Here is an 18,059-nt window from a genome sequence, read left to right on the forward strand (position 1 = left end):
CAGTCCTCCAAACCCCACGAAAACTGTGGAGGCACAGCATGCACTGATAAACTGGTCATATACGCTAGTATTTCTGAAGCGAATAAACGATACCCAACTATTTTAGTAACGTTCAATTATTTATTATAATTTATTAAAGAGGTCAGATAATGCTGTCCTCGGATCAGTTTTGTCCGTCTGTCCTCATGAATATAAACGGGGAGCGCCGATGTTAGACCAGGTTTTTCAGTGATCTGATTGATGTGGCACTTTTTGCATTTTTGGGTATTCAATTGTATTGTGCCATATCACACATTAATGCTGTATTACAATTTTTCGTCCTTCTATTTAAAAAGAAGCAGTCCCCAAAAGCATGTTCATGCAAATATTGTATAGTTGTCAAATTTCACATTGCAGACCCAATTAAGATATTGATTACAATTCATACCTGATCTCTTTCAACCTAACTCACTGTTCTAGGTTGGGTTTTTTTTTATGTTTAGCTTGGCACAGTATGTGGTTACTGAATACATAATGTGATCTGAAAGGTATAAGCAAAGACCTGTCAAGTTATGATCAGTAAATGTATCCATGTTTTATTTCCCCCCCATATGTATTAAAGGGAAATTTTTGAGTGTTCAAATCTAATCAAAACATTTCAAACACCAGGGAAAAATACATGAATGATAGAAACATCTGCATTCTTATAAAGCAAAGCTGTTTTTGCAGCTGTTTTCTTCAGTCAACTGCTGATCAAGGACTGTAATAAGAGCATCAATGACACCATGGGATCACAAAGTACTCAAATCTCACTTCGTTTCCATCATACATTACACTGCACAATTTACACAAGGACATTAAATCAATCATGTAAAAAGCACTTGAAGTAAGGAATCAAGTATGGTCTGGAATAGACTATGACATTGTTGAAAGAAGTGAAGTAAGACAGTTTTCTTAGACAAAAGGAAAACGTGTCCATAATGTTTGATTTGAAGGGGAAGGCAACTTATGTTGGTATAACACTCAGGCTAAAATCTACTGAAGGCATCTAGGCTAAATAGCACACAATACAAATGCCAACAGTGTCAGGTGTATATGCATAGAATATTCAGCATATCAATACATAGACTTTGTGAACAGCTTGAGAGTTCAAGTATTAAACACGCACATAACCACAAATCTGTCCCTCAAATAAATTAGTTATACTCTTCATTACATCGCAATAAACATGTACAAGTACAAAAGGGCCAAGTGTTAAAGTCATGTTGAACATCCTGAACCACACTATAGATCAAGCCAAGAGCAGAGTACAACTTAAATGTGTGCCAGGGTCAGGCTTGTAAGGAACTTTCTAAACTTTGGACCCTTACTTCACATGAGCAGCTCACTAGAGTGACATGAAATTAAGGATTGTTTTTTTTTTTTATTTTAGCACCACCTTTAATTTGGGGTCTATATGAAAACTGATTAAGTATATTATTTGGTTATAACTTTCTACAGAAACTAAGGCAATTTAATAACGAACAATAATTAGTCATCGTCTTCAATATGGCTAACCCATATCTTACAATATTCACCAACTGCGATTCAGATTTCATTCCTGAGCAACATTTGGTACTGGGATTTCCCATCAACCTCATAAGCCTGAAATCCCAAACTATGCATTAGCATATCTTACTGGGGATATCAAATCATATTCATATTGAACAGATAAAATGGTACTGAAAACAGGAGAGGGAGTGAGAACAGATGGTGGCACACAAGAAGCAAATGTACACATTCCGATTCAATGGTGTGTTTGAACTGTCACTGCCACAGAGTGTGAGCATGGAAAGGAGCCAATCCCAAAAGAGGCACTGGCACTCTCAGCCTGTCCTAATCCTCTCTAATGGAGACAGGGACACTAGAGGGAAAATGAATATGAAGGCTTAATCCCATGTCTCCTCAGTCTTCCTGAAAAACTTTCTGGCATCTGAAGGCAAACAAAAGTTATTTGTTTATGTTCAGGGTGGGCTGGGATCAGATAAACAAGTCAAGGCCTCCAGATAAAAGAGAAAGAAAACATCACGAAAAAAAGAAAAGGAAACAAAAAAACAAAAAAAACCTAAACAAGCACTGTTAGGTACTGGGTCTCCTGGAACCATCAAAGCCCAGCCATTTACCATTACAGGGTGCATCACTTGGAATGCTCTTCTACCCTCCAAACCCTAAAAGCGATGGCTGTGCTGTGATGGTTTGGATAGTCTAGGCCCTGGTGAATAGTGCTCAAGAAGGCTGGTGTCCTAGCATGTAATAACGGTACATGATGCCAATGACAACAGCTGCTACGGCAGGAATCAGCCAGGAGGTCCACGAGCTGATCCAAAAGAAAAAAAACAAGCCAGTCAGAATTCAGTAGTGAGTGACAGCCTCTATATAGCTGTTTATAATTAGATCAATGATAAAGTTTTACCTGGATTCTTTTGAAGTCGTGATGTAAACCTCCTAGAGAAAGAAAAAGGTGTATAATTATGAGATAGCTAAGCTGAAATGTAAAGCACTTTAGGAACAGTTACAATCTTACCACATTTTACCCACATCAGCCAATCGCATATTAGGACATACCCCAAATACAAGGTTCAATTATTGATGATTAAATATTTAAATACTTACCTTCTTGGTCTCTTTTTTCCGATCATCCTAAAAATAAAAATAAAAAAATCACCCAATTAATAAAACTGTGCAAATAAAATAGCTCCTGAAATTAGAGCAAATATATATTTCAGTTCAAGAACTATGTTGTTTGAGTATATTTTAGATTTCAGAGTTGCACTGAGGACCATTCCTGTGAATAAATTATATATGGATTTATAGTCATGTTATAACATGACACTTTACTGCATTACAACTATGCCCCAATTTTGTCTTCTTGTTTCACTGTGATCCTATTAGCTAACTGACACCTACTACTGCCCACTACTATACTGCAGTCAATAGAGGACTGTAGCCAGCTATTTAGTGTTGAATGCCATCATTTTTCTCCAGTGCATTTAATGCACTACACACCATATACTGTGTAGTTTTGCATAATCTTTACTCTTTACTGCAACCTCGAGACTACGGATATGATTCTCATTATTACTGAACACTTTTGCATATACAAAGGCAACAAAAATTTTAATCAACCAATACCATGTGCAGTTCTCCAATACAGTACTGCTGGAGCATCTCTCTTGCATCTGTGGAATGGCCAACATCTTCAAAACTCTCCGTTCCGTCTCCGCCAGCCTGCTCCAAAAGTACTTCTTCACCTCCTGGATGCTGTAATGAAGTAGTTTTGGATGAAAGTTAGATCCTTTCAGTCTGCATCCTGCAACGAATGTTATTTCACATGGCAATTTCCCAACATGTTTACGCAAACGTCCGTTTAAAGAAACCTCTGCAAAAACACTGACGCTAACGCTACCACAATGCAGAAGGCACCCAATTTTACTTTTTACTTTCAAACCTTGGACACAAAAGCCATATAGCCAATGACCTTTCCTCTAAATACTTCTAAAATGAACCTACGTTAGAAGCTTTGCCGAGCTAGCCTGACTGCTTTCCATGTGGTGCTAGTGAACTTAGATGAAGTGTTCAACGGCCAGCTACTTAGCTTACCTAACCTAGCTAGTTATCTAACGACAGCTAACTAACCTATATATCTTAGCTGAGACAGATTAGACACCCCATGTAACTCGTTCGAGTTTACCAATTCAGCTTGCCAGTCAGCTAGGCGTTAAGCTTGTCCGGACTCTGGCCAACGGGGTGTTAGGCATTATTGTCAGACTCTTCCATTATTCATGTGCTTTAAGTCTTGTTCCACTCGATATCATGGGAACAGTAGGTTAATTAGCTGGCTACCTTGCTAACTTAGCTAACTAGTCTTCAGCCTATGGAGTTGAGCAAGCAGAGGCCGAGGCCACACCGCTAGCTAAAGACATCAGACACTATCTCTTCAGCGACCTGGACCCATCAAGCTGCTTATTAAAACTGGCTAGACCAACCATCTTACCTCTTCCAGGAAACTCGTAATGTCGTAAACCTTCTCGTGGATGATAAGCCATGCATCTTTGCTCATATTATGCGTTTGAACCTCCTCGAGTGTATAATATTTAACGCCGCCGTCCTCCGGAGTCTCCTCACAGGTATGATTTCCATCCTCTCTTGTTTTTGAATCGTTCGTTTTGCCTGATCTACCCATTTCGTCCCCCATCCTAGCTCAGCTGTGGGCGCTAACTTTACCACCAACCGAATCTAACCAACGTTTCAAACGCTTTCGAACGTTTCTAACTGTAACTTCCACTGTAACGCCGCGAGCTCCAACCGCTCCAGCAAACGGGCCGTTACGGAAAACCTTCCGCGAGAAAGTGTCCATTGGACTCCTGCAACGTAACCGTTTCCGCCGCAAACAGCCAATAAAGGAGCACGCCTCCACCACACGTATCCAATCACAGCCGAGGAACAATGATTGCGCAAACTGGCGTCACTGACAGAGCGAAAGCACATTTAAGATATCAGTGTGAACAGCAAAAGTAGTAATAACTCGTGTGAATTCAAGTCGTATCCGATCCGATTCGCTCTCTGAACGGTCAGGTCGAATTTCATGTGACTTTTCCATCAGTCTAATTAGGTGTACATCATGGTTGACAAGAGCGCTGACAGAAGGCAAGAGGAGCAACAGCAGTCACCTCCAGATCTTCTCCAGTGGAGTAGTCGTATCTCGGCATGCTTGACTGACATCGCGTCATGGATGACAGCCCACCACTTGAAGTTCAACCCCAGTAAAACAGAGCTTCTGTTCATCCCAGGTACTCCCAACCCTTACCATGACCTCACAGTTTCTTTCGAGAACTCCCTGATATCACCATCCGAAGCTGTCCATAGCCTGGGCGTAACTTTGGACAACCAGTTGTCGCTCTCAACTCATGTTTCTAATCTAACCTGGTCTTACAGATTCCTCCTTTGTAACATACGAAGGATTCGACCCTTGCTCTCGCAGGAAACTACCCAGGTGCTTGTGCAGTCTCTTATGATCTCAAAACTAGACTACTGCAACTCGCTACTTGCTGGTCTTACTCTAAGAGCCCTCAAACCTCTACAACTTGTCCAGAACGCAGCAGCACGACTGGTCTTCAATCTTCCAAAGTTCACACGTTACTCCACTGCTGCACTCCCTTCATTGGCTCCCTGTAGCTGTACGCATCAGATTTAAAACCTTGATGCTTGCCTACAAAGCCAAAAAGCCCCTTCATACATGAGGTCAATGGTCAAAGCCCGATCCATACCTCGAGTACTTCGAACCTCAAGTACGGCTCGGCTTGAAATACTGTGCTTCAGGCCTCATGGAAGACAAGCATATTTTCTGTCCTGGCTCCAAGATGGTGGAATGAACTCCCACTTGCCGTCCGGACAGCAGAGTCCCTTGCAGTCTTCAAATGCAGACTGAAGACCCATTTATTTGCGGAATATTTAAAGGACAACTGACCCTGCTCCCATATTGACTGACTAAATTAGTACTTATTGTAGGGTATTGCTTGTTGTTTAACAAACTCTAGCACTTATTGTTTATTGCACTTATCATTGTTTAAGATAGACCATTTTGTACTTCTTGGTATTCGCATTCATCCCTGTATTCTACCATTTCACTGCGAGTTATACTGTGTATGACAAATAAACCAAACTTGAAACTTGAAACTACAGTATTCTAGTTCATTGGTATGTTTGATTCTAACCTACTGTACTGTACTAGGATGTATTCTATGAGTAAATGACAAAGCACTTTTGTAAGTTGTAAGTCTGGATAAGAGCGTCTGCTAAATGCCGTAAATGTAAATGTAGTTGCCATGGCACCACAGAGTGCCATCATTAAAGTCTAGTGTGAAAGTGGACAAGCGCATACCTCTGCTTAAATAGTCACTCGTAGAGTTCATTTACATTTATACTTGAGTAAAAGTACTAAACCCCTGTGTGGTTTGGGGTTGAAAAGTAGTATTGAGCCCCAATCCACTTTTGATCTTCCTGTTTTTCTTCAGTTTGAGGGGGAAGCTAGCAGCTGGTACTGGGTGTTATTCTAGGCACAGCATTTATTCACGGCTGTTGTTGTTTGGCCCCTTAACAATGGGTTACTTTCTCAAAATGTTAGCTCGCTGGTTAACTTTAGATTGCTTTTTTCAGATCTGATGGCGGATGAAAGTCTTGAAGGATGAAATCCTACATGAGAATTTCATCAAGTAGCAAGTAGGCATTGGAAAATGAAGTAATTATTCTATTCCTGAAATGTGAAAAAAATCCTGTAAATGGTCCCACTGTTACCATGAGGAAGGTAACAGATTGTTATTTTCAAGTGTTTTCTGAGGGTTTTTCTGTCTTACTTGGCTTGTGTGTTTCCTTGTGTTCTCTAAGCAGTTAGGCTGCTATTCAAAGCAAATTAGCTAATTAAAACACACTGTGCCCTTTAGTTTGAAAGCACATCATCATCACCATCATAACCATCATCATCATCATCATCATCATCACCCACTGATTATACTACAAATTATTTTCAGTTAAAATATCAAGGAACAGCAGGTCATGTATGCATGTAGTGGAGTAAAAAGTATCAACTCTTAAAGTGAAATGTATTGGAGTGAAAGTTTTTTAAAAATCTCCAAAAACAGAAACACTCAAGTAAAACATAAATACTAATATAGTTTGCTGGTTGGTTAAATGAAATCTGGATGAACCTGTCAAGGAATCATCATTCCTTTGCTCAGGCTGGTCAGCCTGTGATCGATTCAGACTACTGTCAAATAAAAGCCACATTTAAAGGATACTGTGAACCAACCAATGGGCAGTAAGGTAGATTTTTTCCACTTTTACCAGCAGTGGGAACATAGCCAGAGGCCATGTTCAGACTGCTGGCCCAAATCTGATTTTTGAAATATCAAGATTGTATCGAAATTGATTTTTGATAGTCTGAACAGCAAAAACCACATGAAATCCCTCACTACATTAAATTAAAATATTTCTATGTTATTTTGACTATGTGACATATTGACTTTAGATCTAGACTCCAATTACATTTATGACAATATTGCAGAAAGACCTATCGTGTAATCACTCTCTGGTCAGATTGTATTTAAAACTCATAAATACACATTTTACCCTTTGCTTCCTGTTGTCTTAATTAATGTTCAGAGCCCAGTTCACAGCACCCACCAAACATTCCAAACTTTTTCTCGTACCTTCCAGTAATCCATGTAGTCAAAAAGAAAAACTCTGACCATCTTATAAGAATAATAAGACAGTTACAAAGAGGTTATGGCAGAGAGGCCCAAGTTTAGGAGCAGCAGTACCAAAGGATCTGCCACTCAATTTTGTGTGTCCAAAGCTAGACGATCAAAGGATGTGATAGTGACAGTATAAATGAAGGCGCTCGGAGAGATAAGTAGGAGCTGAGAAAGTTAGAAGAGGAATTTTATACTTTATCTGGGACTAGTGCAGCTGCTGAAGGACTGTTGTGATGTGTGCAATACGTTTGTGTGTATGAAGGACAGTTGTGATGTATGCAATATATTTGTGTTTATGAAGGAAAGTTGTGATGTGTGCAATACGTGTATTTGTATGAAGGACAGTTGTGATGTGTGTAATACATTTGTGTTTATGAAGGACTGTTGTGATGTATCATACCTGTATCATACCTGATTTATGTATCTTGGGTGGGGGGGGGTGCTCTTGGTTGTGTGTAACTCCAGTCATGGAGGGCTGAAGTCAGCTCAGTTTAGCTATTTCTCCTGCCTAAACTCACTTGTTTGAAGTGGTCAGTTAATTACGATGTGTAGGTGTGTAGGTGTATTAGAGCAGTGGATCCTCCGACCTGTGACATTCTGGTCCTCTAGGCCTGGATCTTTGTATCGTTTCTCTAGTCTTTAGATTGGACTATATGTTGTTAGGCTGTATGAAAATACTACAAGTATTGTTATACTACTGTTTCTAGTCTATTTTTCTTTGATAATTATTTTTAATTAAGAAAAATAAAAATCACTAAATACAAAAGCAAATAGATTCAAGAAGAGAACATCCACAATATGTTTGTTTTACCCCTCCTGTAAAAAAAAAAAAAGCTGTATGTTTTCTGTTACGGAACGCTCCGCCCCCCACGAGTCATGTGATACGGCCTACTTGTTGAATATGTTATGCTAAACTCAGCAGAGACAAGGAGTCTAGCCCATATGGCCTGTGCTAATATGCAAAACCAGACACTGTCCTAAAAGTTCACATCAGTAAAACAGAAAAAAACTTCTGTTTATGCTCAATCTATAAATGAATGCAATGCTCCAAAAAATAATGGAAGTTTTCACATGATTTGTTAAAATAGACAAACCAGTTCAGTTAAATAAATTTTAGGAGGTTTAGATTATAGATAGAGTTAAAAACAGGCACTAACAAATCACACTGGTTCTTCTTGAACTCTGTCTGAATTAGGACATGATGTTTTTTAGTCTGCAAAAGTGGGCTGTACATAAAAGGTTGAGTCAGAAATATTAGCCTCTACTGAAGTAAGTACTGGTTTCTTAATCATATACCATTCATGTCCTAGGATCTACACTGCTGAGGTTAAGCTTTGTATACTTCTTATGTTTATACACAGCTACTATGGGGCTTAATAAATAGTTTACCAAGTCTGAAATAATAATAAATCTTTTTTTTTTTTTTTTTTTTTTTTTAATAAAAAGCCACATCCTGTTTTTTGGATTTTAATACTTACTATCTTGGGAAGGAACAGCAATGGATTGCTGGAGGGTTAGTAACTGCTGGAGATAAAGCAATAATCACACTCTGCGCGTATGACGTATGTATGTGTGCACGCTAGAGATAAAAAGACATCCGTTAATATCCACGGCACATTGCTTTCTCAACTAATTGCCTTCACTGGGGAATTAGCAGACCAGAGTAGACCAGGACAGAGGATGCAGTCCTGGTGACATGTGCATTAAAAATGACTCGCAGTCTGCGCGGAAGAGCACGTATGAGACTCGGACTGTGCTTCCAGTTACAACACACCTTGCCAAATTATAGTATAAGATGCACATTCATACAATGCAATTACAAAGCATTGTGGACCATGTAGCATAATCTCATTCTCAAATACTTTGGACTCGGATCCTTATGAATGTATGATAGCTGGTTACTCACAGTGTCTTTCTCCCCCCTATGTGGCCTCAGTTTGACGAACCAGTTACATGCAGCTTCATAGCAGGGCACCTTCCCCATTCACCCACAGCTGGTTGCCACACCCACAAACATGAGTCTTCGTTGTTGATGACACTGATCTAATTGTCTGCCCTCATCAGGCTTGGTTTGGAATGGGATCTGAAAGACAACACCCCCCCCCCCCCCAACCTAATAACAAGGGAAGGGAGTAACGCTCACACCCCTCATTTGACAGGAAGCCCTAGTGGCAACACCAAAAGGTGAAATAAACCAGAATCAACAGGAGCTCTTTCATGGCAATTGCCAAACCAGGATTTTACTTCTTAAAGGAGTACTTAAAGCAGTATAAAAATGCATTTTATTCAGGATTGAGAGTAGTTTGATCATTTTAGGATTTTTGACACTTTTTTTCCTTGTCGAAGCCTAGCTTTAGAGTTAGATGGGACCAAAAAAATTCCCTACCATTGACTTTCACTGGACATAGTTCTAGTCCTGAAAACAAAGATCATTCTAATACAAGTTTAATTACCATAAATTCTTAAATGTTTAATACTAGTGGATTCCTTTAATTGACAGTAAAAAAAAATAAATTAAAAAAAATAAAAAAATAATATATATATATATATATATATATATATATATATATATATATATATATATATATATATATATATATATATATATATATATATAGTATGTGACAAGCTATTTTTTGTTCTCTACCTTAAGTATTTAGAAATTCATGCAGTATGGAAAGAACCGAGGGAGGGAACCTTTTGTTTTACTAAGCTTTAACACTAGATGGCAGTACAACGCTACACAGATTATGCCTCTAGGAAGCCTACCTTTCAGCGCTTCTCAAACATTTCCATGCGGCTCTAAGCAGACTGAGACACCAACAAACAAATATAGTGTATTGTACATCAAATGGAAACTAGAAGCCTAATGTATTCACCAGCCTCAATTGTGCAAATGCTTGCTGATCTGCATATGTTTGTACTAGGCAAATGTGCCAAACAGATGATGCATTGCAGAGACAAACATACCACAATAACAAGTTGATATGGGAGAGTAAGAAAGGTCAGGGAGCAGGTTCTATAACATGCCCAGCGCACGTTTCCTGATTCATGTTCCTCACAGAAATGTCTGAAATGGATCAGCTGTGAATCTTGATTTCTGCCCATTGTCCTTTCTGCAAAAGATGATAGGCATCTTTGAAGCTCGGTACCAGACAGCTGGGTGTGTTTATACAGGAAATTAGACGGCGACTTTTGCTCCTCGTCTTCCCAGTGCCATATGGAGTAGTGCTTTCTGATCATTCCAAGAGAGGCTGAAGCATTATGCGCTGCTAGAATTGTGCAGTTTGTATCAAAATGCTCATGCATAACAATCCATTAAGCTGTGACTGGTGAAGCTATTTTATCAGGGCAGTAGTATCATGTGAATGCCTGGTATCTTCGGAACCGAATTAGAAGGGAAAGACATGGCCATCATAAAGTTTATCCTGCAACATCTACCTACCTACCTCTCTCTCTCTCTCTCTCTCTCTCTCTCTCTCTCTCTCTCTCTCTCTCTCTCTCTCTCTGTCTGTCTGTCTCTCTCTCTCTCTCTCTCTCTCTCTCTCTCTCTCTCTCTCTCTCGCTCTCTCTCTCTCTCTCTCTCTCTCTCTCTCTCTCTCTCTCTGTCTTTGCCTTTCGGTTTGTTTTGTGATTGCTGTCATTGGGTCCTCACTATGTCCATGATGAGAGAACGCACAGAGATGTGCGGGCAGACTTTCACAGCCGGGACAGAACGCTGGGCTAACTGCGACCTCATCTTGGAGTGGAGCATGATGTGCAAGGGCACTCCATGTGTCAAGCAACTGTCCACTGCACAGCACAGGAAGGCTATGGATATAAAAATGAACATGGCTATGCCAAACAGCTTGTTGGAACTGTTTCACCATTATTAATGCAGAGCCTGGTGAATTGAAAACATATATATCTCCAGTTCTCAATAAGGAGATCAGGGAGACTAATTCTATAGTTTGTGCACACAGCTGTTGAGATTGGACAGCTTTGTGCATAAGCACATTAAGGACTTTTTTTGGAAAAACAAAGAAGAATCTTGTTAAATGTGTGTGCTTTAAAGCTGGAAGAAATATCAAAGAAAAGCTCAGGCCCTCAGCTGCTGTTTTGTTAGAAACATCCACCTGATGCCGGTTCTGTAGGCCTTTTCTCAGTAGACCTTCTAGGTTCACCACTGCTGACCCCATAATATGTGTGTGCTGGACCCAACACAGCAGGGTTCCCAGCACAGCCATGACACTGATGTGTCTGAGGCACAGCAGTGACAGACCAATGATGAAGGGCGAGAGGATGACTAATAAACGGTGTAATAAACTGTGCAGGGCAACTACATGGTAGTTTGTAATGAATGGATGGTGAGCATCTGTAAAAATGAGAACATGTCTATAGAAAATTATTCTAAATGTAAAGGCTGAAATGTCTTTCCAAACATCTTTCTACATCAGTGAACATTACTCTTCAGATCTATTCAACACACTGGTGGTGAGTGTGTGACAAAAGGACATACAGCAGTGAAATAGAAACTCTCATAATCCAGGCTTGGATGTGATACGTTTGCCATAGCCGTTCCAAACCCAGCGATCAGCCCCAACTGCCTTCATTACTACACACTCACAGTCTTTACAGTCAGGAAGGAAAACCAGCGGAAGAGCTTAATCCTCTCTTAAGAAGGTCTGAATGGTTTCTTCCATCCCTGAGACATCCGTCCAGCACTGCGGTCCTTGTCAAAGCCAGACGACAGCTTAAGAAGCTTGTTCTGTAAAGTTGTTTGTCATTAAAAATGATGATAGAAGGTTCCTGCCCGGATATGAAAATTACCTTGGTAATGTGAAATGTTTTGTAACTCAAAAAACTCTTTTAAAATGTTGTTTGTGATATTTTAGGTGTTATTCTGTCATACTACTACCCATAGATCTGTTTTTTAGGAACTGATTTATGATGGAGGCATAGACAAAGCATATATTGACTGCATTGTCTGTTTGATGTCAATCTGACATTGCCTTCATTTTATGTTCTTCTTTAGCTCTGTCACGATAAGAGTTCATTGTGTTTCATAACTCCACAATTTTTAAAGGTTGCATGAACTAATGACACAAAATCCCAAAGGGTAATAAAATATCATAAAGCTTCATGTAAATATATCAGTTTAATACATTATTTGCAGAGGTCTAAATTGGAACTTCAATGGAGGATCCAACAAACAGCAATTGAGGACTGTTTTCCCAATGCCACACTACAATGCACCATCCCACTATAAACAATTCTATCCCTGTGTTGGTGGTGGACTGATTCTGATCTGATCCAGAATTCTTTCTGAATATCAAGCCATTACACTTCATTAACACTCCATGCATTCAAGGGCAGATTCAAAACCCAATTAGTATAACAATGTCCTGCATTTTAATATGGATATCCACCGTGTAACCTATTTGCCACAGCAAAAGAGGCAAAATCGCCAATTTCAGGTCGATCTATGAGATTATTCTCCAGAACCATTCACCTGACTCACATTGAATAGTCTTAAGACGAGTCAGGCCTTCTAGGAGGCTGGGAACTTGGTCTCATATGACCAGAGTAATAGGATTTTAGCACAGGCTGAGTGACTTCATCTCTTCCTGTTCTTCCATTATGGAGACCCCCCCCCCCCCCCCAAAAAAAAAGGCTTGAATTCTTCACAGGCCTTCCTGCGACTGTTTGCTAGCAGTTCTCCAGTCTCCATGATGTGCATTGTTATACACTGCAAGACAGTGGGCCAAAAAAGCTGCAGTGTAAAGGAGATCACAACAATTGTTGACAGTTGTGTGTACTGCAGCTTTCTATGGCATATTTTTAAGACTCCCAGCAACGTATATTTTGCAAAGGGCATTGGCTGAAATTAAAGCATCTCAAATACTTTGGATCCTTATGAATGTATGATAGCTGGTTACTCACAGTGTCTTTCTCCCCCCTATGTGGCCTCAGTTTGACGAACCAGTTACATGCAGCTTCATAGCAGGGCACCTTCCCCATTCACCCACAGCTGGTTGCCACACCCACAAACATGAGTCTTCGTTGTTGATGACACTGATCTAATTGTCTGCCCTCATCAGGCTTGGTTTGGAATGGGATCTGAAAGACAACATCCCCCCCCCCCCAACCTAATAACAAGGGAAGGGAGTAACGCTCACACCCCTCATTTGACAGGAAGCATTGGATGTGCATTGCTATGCACTGCAAGACAGTGGGCCAAAGAAGCTGCAGTGTAAAGGAGATCACAACAATTGTTGACAGTTGTGTACCGCAGCTTTCTATGGCATATTTTTTAGACTCCCAGCAACATATATTTTTGCAAAGCGCATTGGCTGAAATTAATGTATGAGTTCACTTATTTTCCAGTGACATTTTTACCATTGTTGCCATGCATAGGCATAGGATGACCCACCCAAAAATTCAGCATATTAAAGTCTCATTTTCAAAACCTTTTGGAAAACATTTTGGCTGAGATCAGATATCTCTGGCAGTCCAGAGCTGCGTCCGCTCTGCTGGGTTTCTCGTAACTCCATGGGTGTCGGCTCCACACGCGAGTACTTGTGCACGCTGCTCGTCGGTGGTGCCGAGGAAGGGTGATGTTCCGTCTGACACTTATGCAGCTCCTGCCAAGCTGTCAACGCCAGAACATCTCAATGCTGTTTCTGATCTGATAGGATGAGGCAGGGATATTAGCCATCACAAAGATGAGGAATACCAGGAAATGACCACCTAAAATAAAACTTTTGTTAATCCTTTGGCCTTTGTGTTTAACTTAAAAAAAGGAGAAACGGCAGGTCTTCTGAGCATGCCTCCCTCCTTTAGGAAAGCTATCATCTTAATATTCTTTGATGTGAGACTCACCTCTATCCTCTAAACTGAAATAAACTCACCTCAGTAATCTCACACTATGTTCCAAATAGCAAACACCCCACATTGTCACCCACAAAATGAGATTCATCTTTCCCTGCCTCTAAAATATATATATCCAATCATTTACATCTGTCCATTGTCTGGTTTAACCCTGATGATCTGGTTTCAAGGCAGACCATTAAAGAGTTACTTGCTGCCCCTTACATATGCTAGTTAGTTTGGCCCCATAATGACATCATTCTCCCATTTATCACAAATATACAGCTACAATTTTAATTGTGAAGTTGGCCTCATTGGGGGCCAAAACATTAAGATATTTATGATGAGATTTAGGAAAATTTCAGTATATTAAACTCTAGTACCCATCGTCCACCTCTATGTATCAGTTCTGCTCTCGATGCCTGTGGTTAGCCTTAAGACATAAGACTACCTCTGACTTGATTTTTCAGTGATCAAATTAGATGGTTCATTGGAAACCATCACAGATTAACTGCCCTGAGTTGCTCACCTATGTGCCAATATATAGTTCAGGTCTTACTAGGCCAATCCTCTTATGTATTTATTCGCGTTTTACCCCATCTTCAAGAGCAAAGTGTATTACAGATTAGGATGAAGAGAGAGTTTCTCCCAGTTGTGTTGGTGCATTTCCACATCTGGTATTGTTTATGTAATGCAACAAAATTGTTGACAACACCTCACTGAAACTAATCTAGGGCTTTTAAGCTTTATTTTTACAATATAAACTTTAAACACCACATTTTCACCTCAGACATGTTTAACATACACTAAAATAAATTATTTACAAATTTTACAAAAACACTTTCCCCCCCAATAACTTAATGCAGTTCAATAAGGGCGATAGCTCATTGGTAATGGCACCTCATTACAGTGAGAGGCCTTCAGTCTCTTTCTCTCAACCACAAAAGGTAACAAGAGCTAGTGGCACTGTTTTATAAAAACAATTTAACAGATTCTTATACAATTACACTCCAATGGTGTGCAGTCAGATGTTGCAGGCTGAAGTCAACCCCACGGCACCACTGCATGAGAGGAGTAGCCAAGTACAGGATGCAGGGGTGTGGTAGATTTACATTAGGGACAGAATGAAGAGAGGACGTTCCTTTCCAACATGCACGGCTGAACTGACCTGTGAACAAGTGCCTAATTACCTTCTTTCTGCATAAACTAAGGCACGGGAAATTAAAGCGTAACCTTTCTGAACTGCTAGACGGAATACGCGCGCGAGGAGACGGCTTTCATTATGCATTAGATGCATCGGAATGGAAATCCGTCGGAAAGCAAAGCAGTGCTACACCAACGCTAAATGTGACCACTGGAGGAGAAGGCGGTACATTTGTAAAATATGAAAAGGGAAAGTCTTCACTGATGGCACAGTAATGAAAAAGGTTTCAAACCACTTGAAAAATATGACTTCATAAAAATGCTAAAAGCCAAAACGAACCAGAAAGTGAGAGCGCAGAGAAAGTAAAAAGGCACCACCTGTCCACAAACTAAAACCCTCCAACATGACTATGGAACTTAAAAGGTTGAAGTCAATCTAGGCAATGCTCCTTCCCTGCCCCATACCAGTGCTTTTCAGCATGCGTGTAACCCACAGGTACGTCACAACTGCCTTGCACAGCAAAACTAGGTAATGGCTTCAGCATGGTAGGAAATGTCCACCTGTCGTCTGGTCATCAGATGTAGGTCTCGACGGCGATCGTAAGAAGAGTGCACGTGGACGACACGCTTGAAGATCGCTCGTGCAGCGCGTTCTTGTTATTCCATCCAGGACCCACAGCGGTTTCTAACGGCATGGCACAGCCAAGGAGCCTCCCGACCCTGGGGCAGAAGCCCATACACAGCCTCTGAACAAGCAGGTGGAACTTTCTCCTGAAGCTCTGATTAATCCAGAAGTAAAAGATACAGTTGAGAAAGCCGTTGGACGTCGGCAGCCACACCGCGACAAACTCCACCCACTCCGGGACACCACTGCCTGACGTCGCTGAGGAACGAAACAGCAAGTCATTTAAGGAATGAGCACAGTGATTTTCATATCCTGGAGTCATGCATCCCTGACACTTATATAATCCGTGACATAGGCCAAGCAGTGAGGGATAACATGCAGTCAAGCGTTTGCTACGTGAGCAAAATTGAGATGCAGGCTGAAACACTGGTTGAAAGCCTAAGCAATGTGACAGTGGTCCTCAACCCAGTACAGAGGCCCACCTTGGTTCGAGCGCTGGGAGGAAGAAGTGTGGACCATCTGGACTAGGTTCAGGAACGCTGCGCCAGATCACGCAACAGACCAGGTGCGTATATTTCACCGCACGAGCCAAGACACTCACCGTTGTAAATCATGATGACCATGCAGGGAGTCCAGCAAGCATAGTAGATGGTCATTACAGGCACAAGCACGCGCGATGCTACATTGGAGCGGTTACTGCCACCGCAACTACGCTTTCTCAACTTCAGCCGCTGTCTCTTTGCAGCGAACCACAGTCTAAGGTTACAGAACGTCATGATGGCCGAGCAGGGGAAGAAAATGAACCCAGTGAGGGTCAGCGAGTAGGTGACGTTACTGGAGTAGGACGGGTTGCAGACCAGCGACGCTGTGGAGAAGTAGACTTCAATTATACCTTTAGGGCAGGAGATGGGCACAAGCAGGACGGGAGGGAAAATCCAGGCAAACGCGATCAGCAGCACTACCCGTTTCCTTGTCAGTATAGTTGAGTACTGGAGTGGATAAAACACGGCAATGTATCTTTCAAGGCTTATGCTAGCAAGCGTGTACATGCACGTCGAATAAGTTGTAGCGTTGCAAAACGCCACAATGTGACAGAACGGGTCGGGTCCGTCACTGTAGTCCTTTAGGAGACTCACGCAGAGGTTTAGAGGCATAACGATGAGTCCAAAAGCAGAATCGGCCCCGGTTAGCGATAATAAAAAGTACCGAGAGTTTCGCGACCACCCGGGTACCGCAGAAGATATCACAGTTACGACAGCTAGGTTTCCCAACGTGACCATGACCCCCAAGACCAGGATTACGCCAAGCTTGACTGGGCGGTGAGCCTCCAGGAGCCTCAGCGCGTCGGGGCCTTCGAGGTCTGCGTTGAACACATCGCCTGGAGATGAGATGTTACTCAGCCCAGACATACTGCGGCGCTAAATCTGAACGCATAGACCGGCCGGGACCTCCATAGCGACCCGGGGAAAGGTGGTACCGGAGAACGAGCGTGAGGAGAGCCGTGGCGAAGGAAAAGGTGCCCTTAATCGTTACATCGCAAACATTTAAAGGGTGGGGTGGGAAATCAGCTAATTGCACCTGTTACAAATCAAACTTTGCGCCATATGACAAAACCGTCCAATTAAATGGCCTTGATTGTAGCGTCGCTGCACGGACTTTACGGGGCAACTCAGGTGACACTTGCTGGCCTTTTCAGACGGTAGAGCGATAAGGACCGAGTCTAAGTATAGGTTATTTAAGGTTAAACAAGACCGCTGCTTTTCTTCTGAGTAGTGTGGCGATTATATTTCATCAGACACACTATTGTGTGATTTTAATGAGATAAGATCAGGGGTAAGACACCTGAATTCATCCCGTGTGTCCCCAGGGGACTGGGTGAGCGCTAGCCAGTGAAGTGGAGGGTCTTGGTCTGGGGGCTGAAATGAGCGTCTTTCTACTTTAGGTCCGTCCATATGGCCATGCTCATTATACCGCTCACTGCTGGGCGGCCACCGCAAGGGCTGAAATACGAAATACTTTATTGTTAACTTCATTTACATAAAATGGACATTTTTCTTTGGTACTGACATATGGCATATAAAATGCTACATCATACAACACCATATATATATATATTTAATTTAGTCTAATTAGTCATAATGGCTAATTTTACACGTGTGTATAAAATTAGCCAT

The 18,059-nt window shown here is 41.3% G+C and overlaps 2 protein-coding genes across 2 annotated transcripts; both read right to left on the reverse strand.

The window, feature by feature from the left end:
* Window positions 1-554: 554 nt before the first annotated feature.
* Window positions 555-4,366, reverse strand: LOC113577866 (cytochrome b5). Its single transcript, XM_027010769.2, has 5 exons — window positions 4,013-4,366; window positions 3,151-3,279; window positions 2,632-2,658; window positions 2,432-2,463; window positions 555-2,335 (listed from the first exon to the last, which is right to left on the reverse strand). Exons 1-5 carry the CDS (start codon window positions 4,211-4,213, stop codon window positions 2,245-2,247), a joined length of 480 nt encoding a protein of 159 aa, XP_026866570.2. The 5' UTR covers window positions 4,214-4,366; the 3' UTR covers window positions 555-2,244.
* An 11,469-nt stretch (window positions 4,367-15,835) lies between these two features.
* Window positions 15,836-17,294, reverse strand: zgc:162592 (uncharacterized protein LOC561993 homolog). The gene is made up of 2 exons (XM_027010824.2): window positions 16,487-17,294; window positions 15,836-16,143 (listed from the first exon to the last, which is right to left on the reverse strand). The coding sequence occupies exons 1-2, from the start codon at window positions 17,292-17,294 to the stop codon at window positions 15,836-15,838; spliced, it is 1,116 nt and encodes a 371-aa protein (XP_026866625.2).
* Window positions 17,295-18,059: the final 765 nt, after the last annotated feature.

Source organism: Electrophorus electricus, chromosome 1 (genome assembly GCF_013358815.1).
Source record: "Electrophorus electricus isolate fEleEle1 chromosome 1, fEleEle1.pri, whole genome shotgun sequence".
Taxonomy (NCBI): domain Eukaryota; kingdom Metazoa; phylum Chordata; class Actinopteri; order Gymnotiformes; family Gymnotidae; genus Electrophorus; species Electrophorus electricus.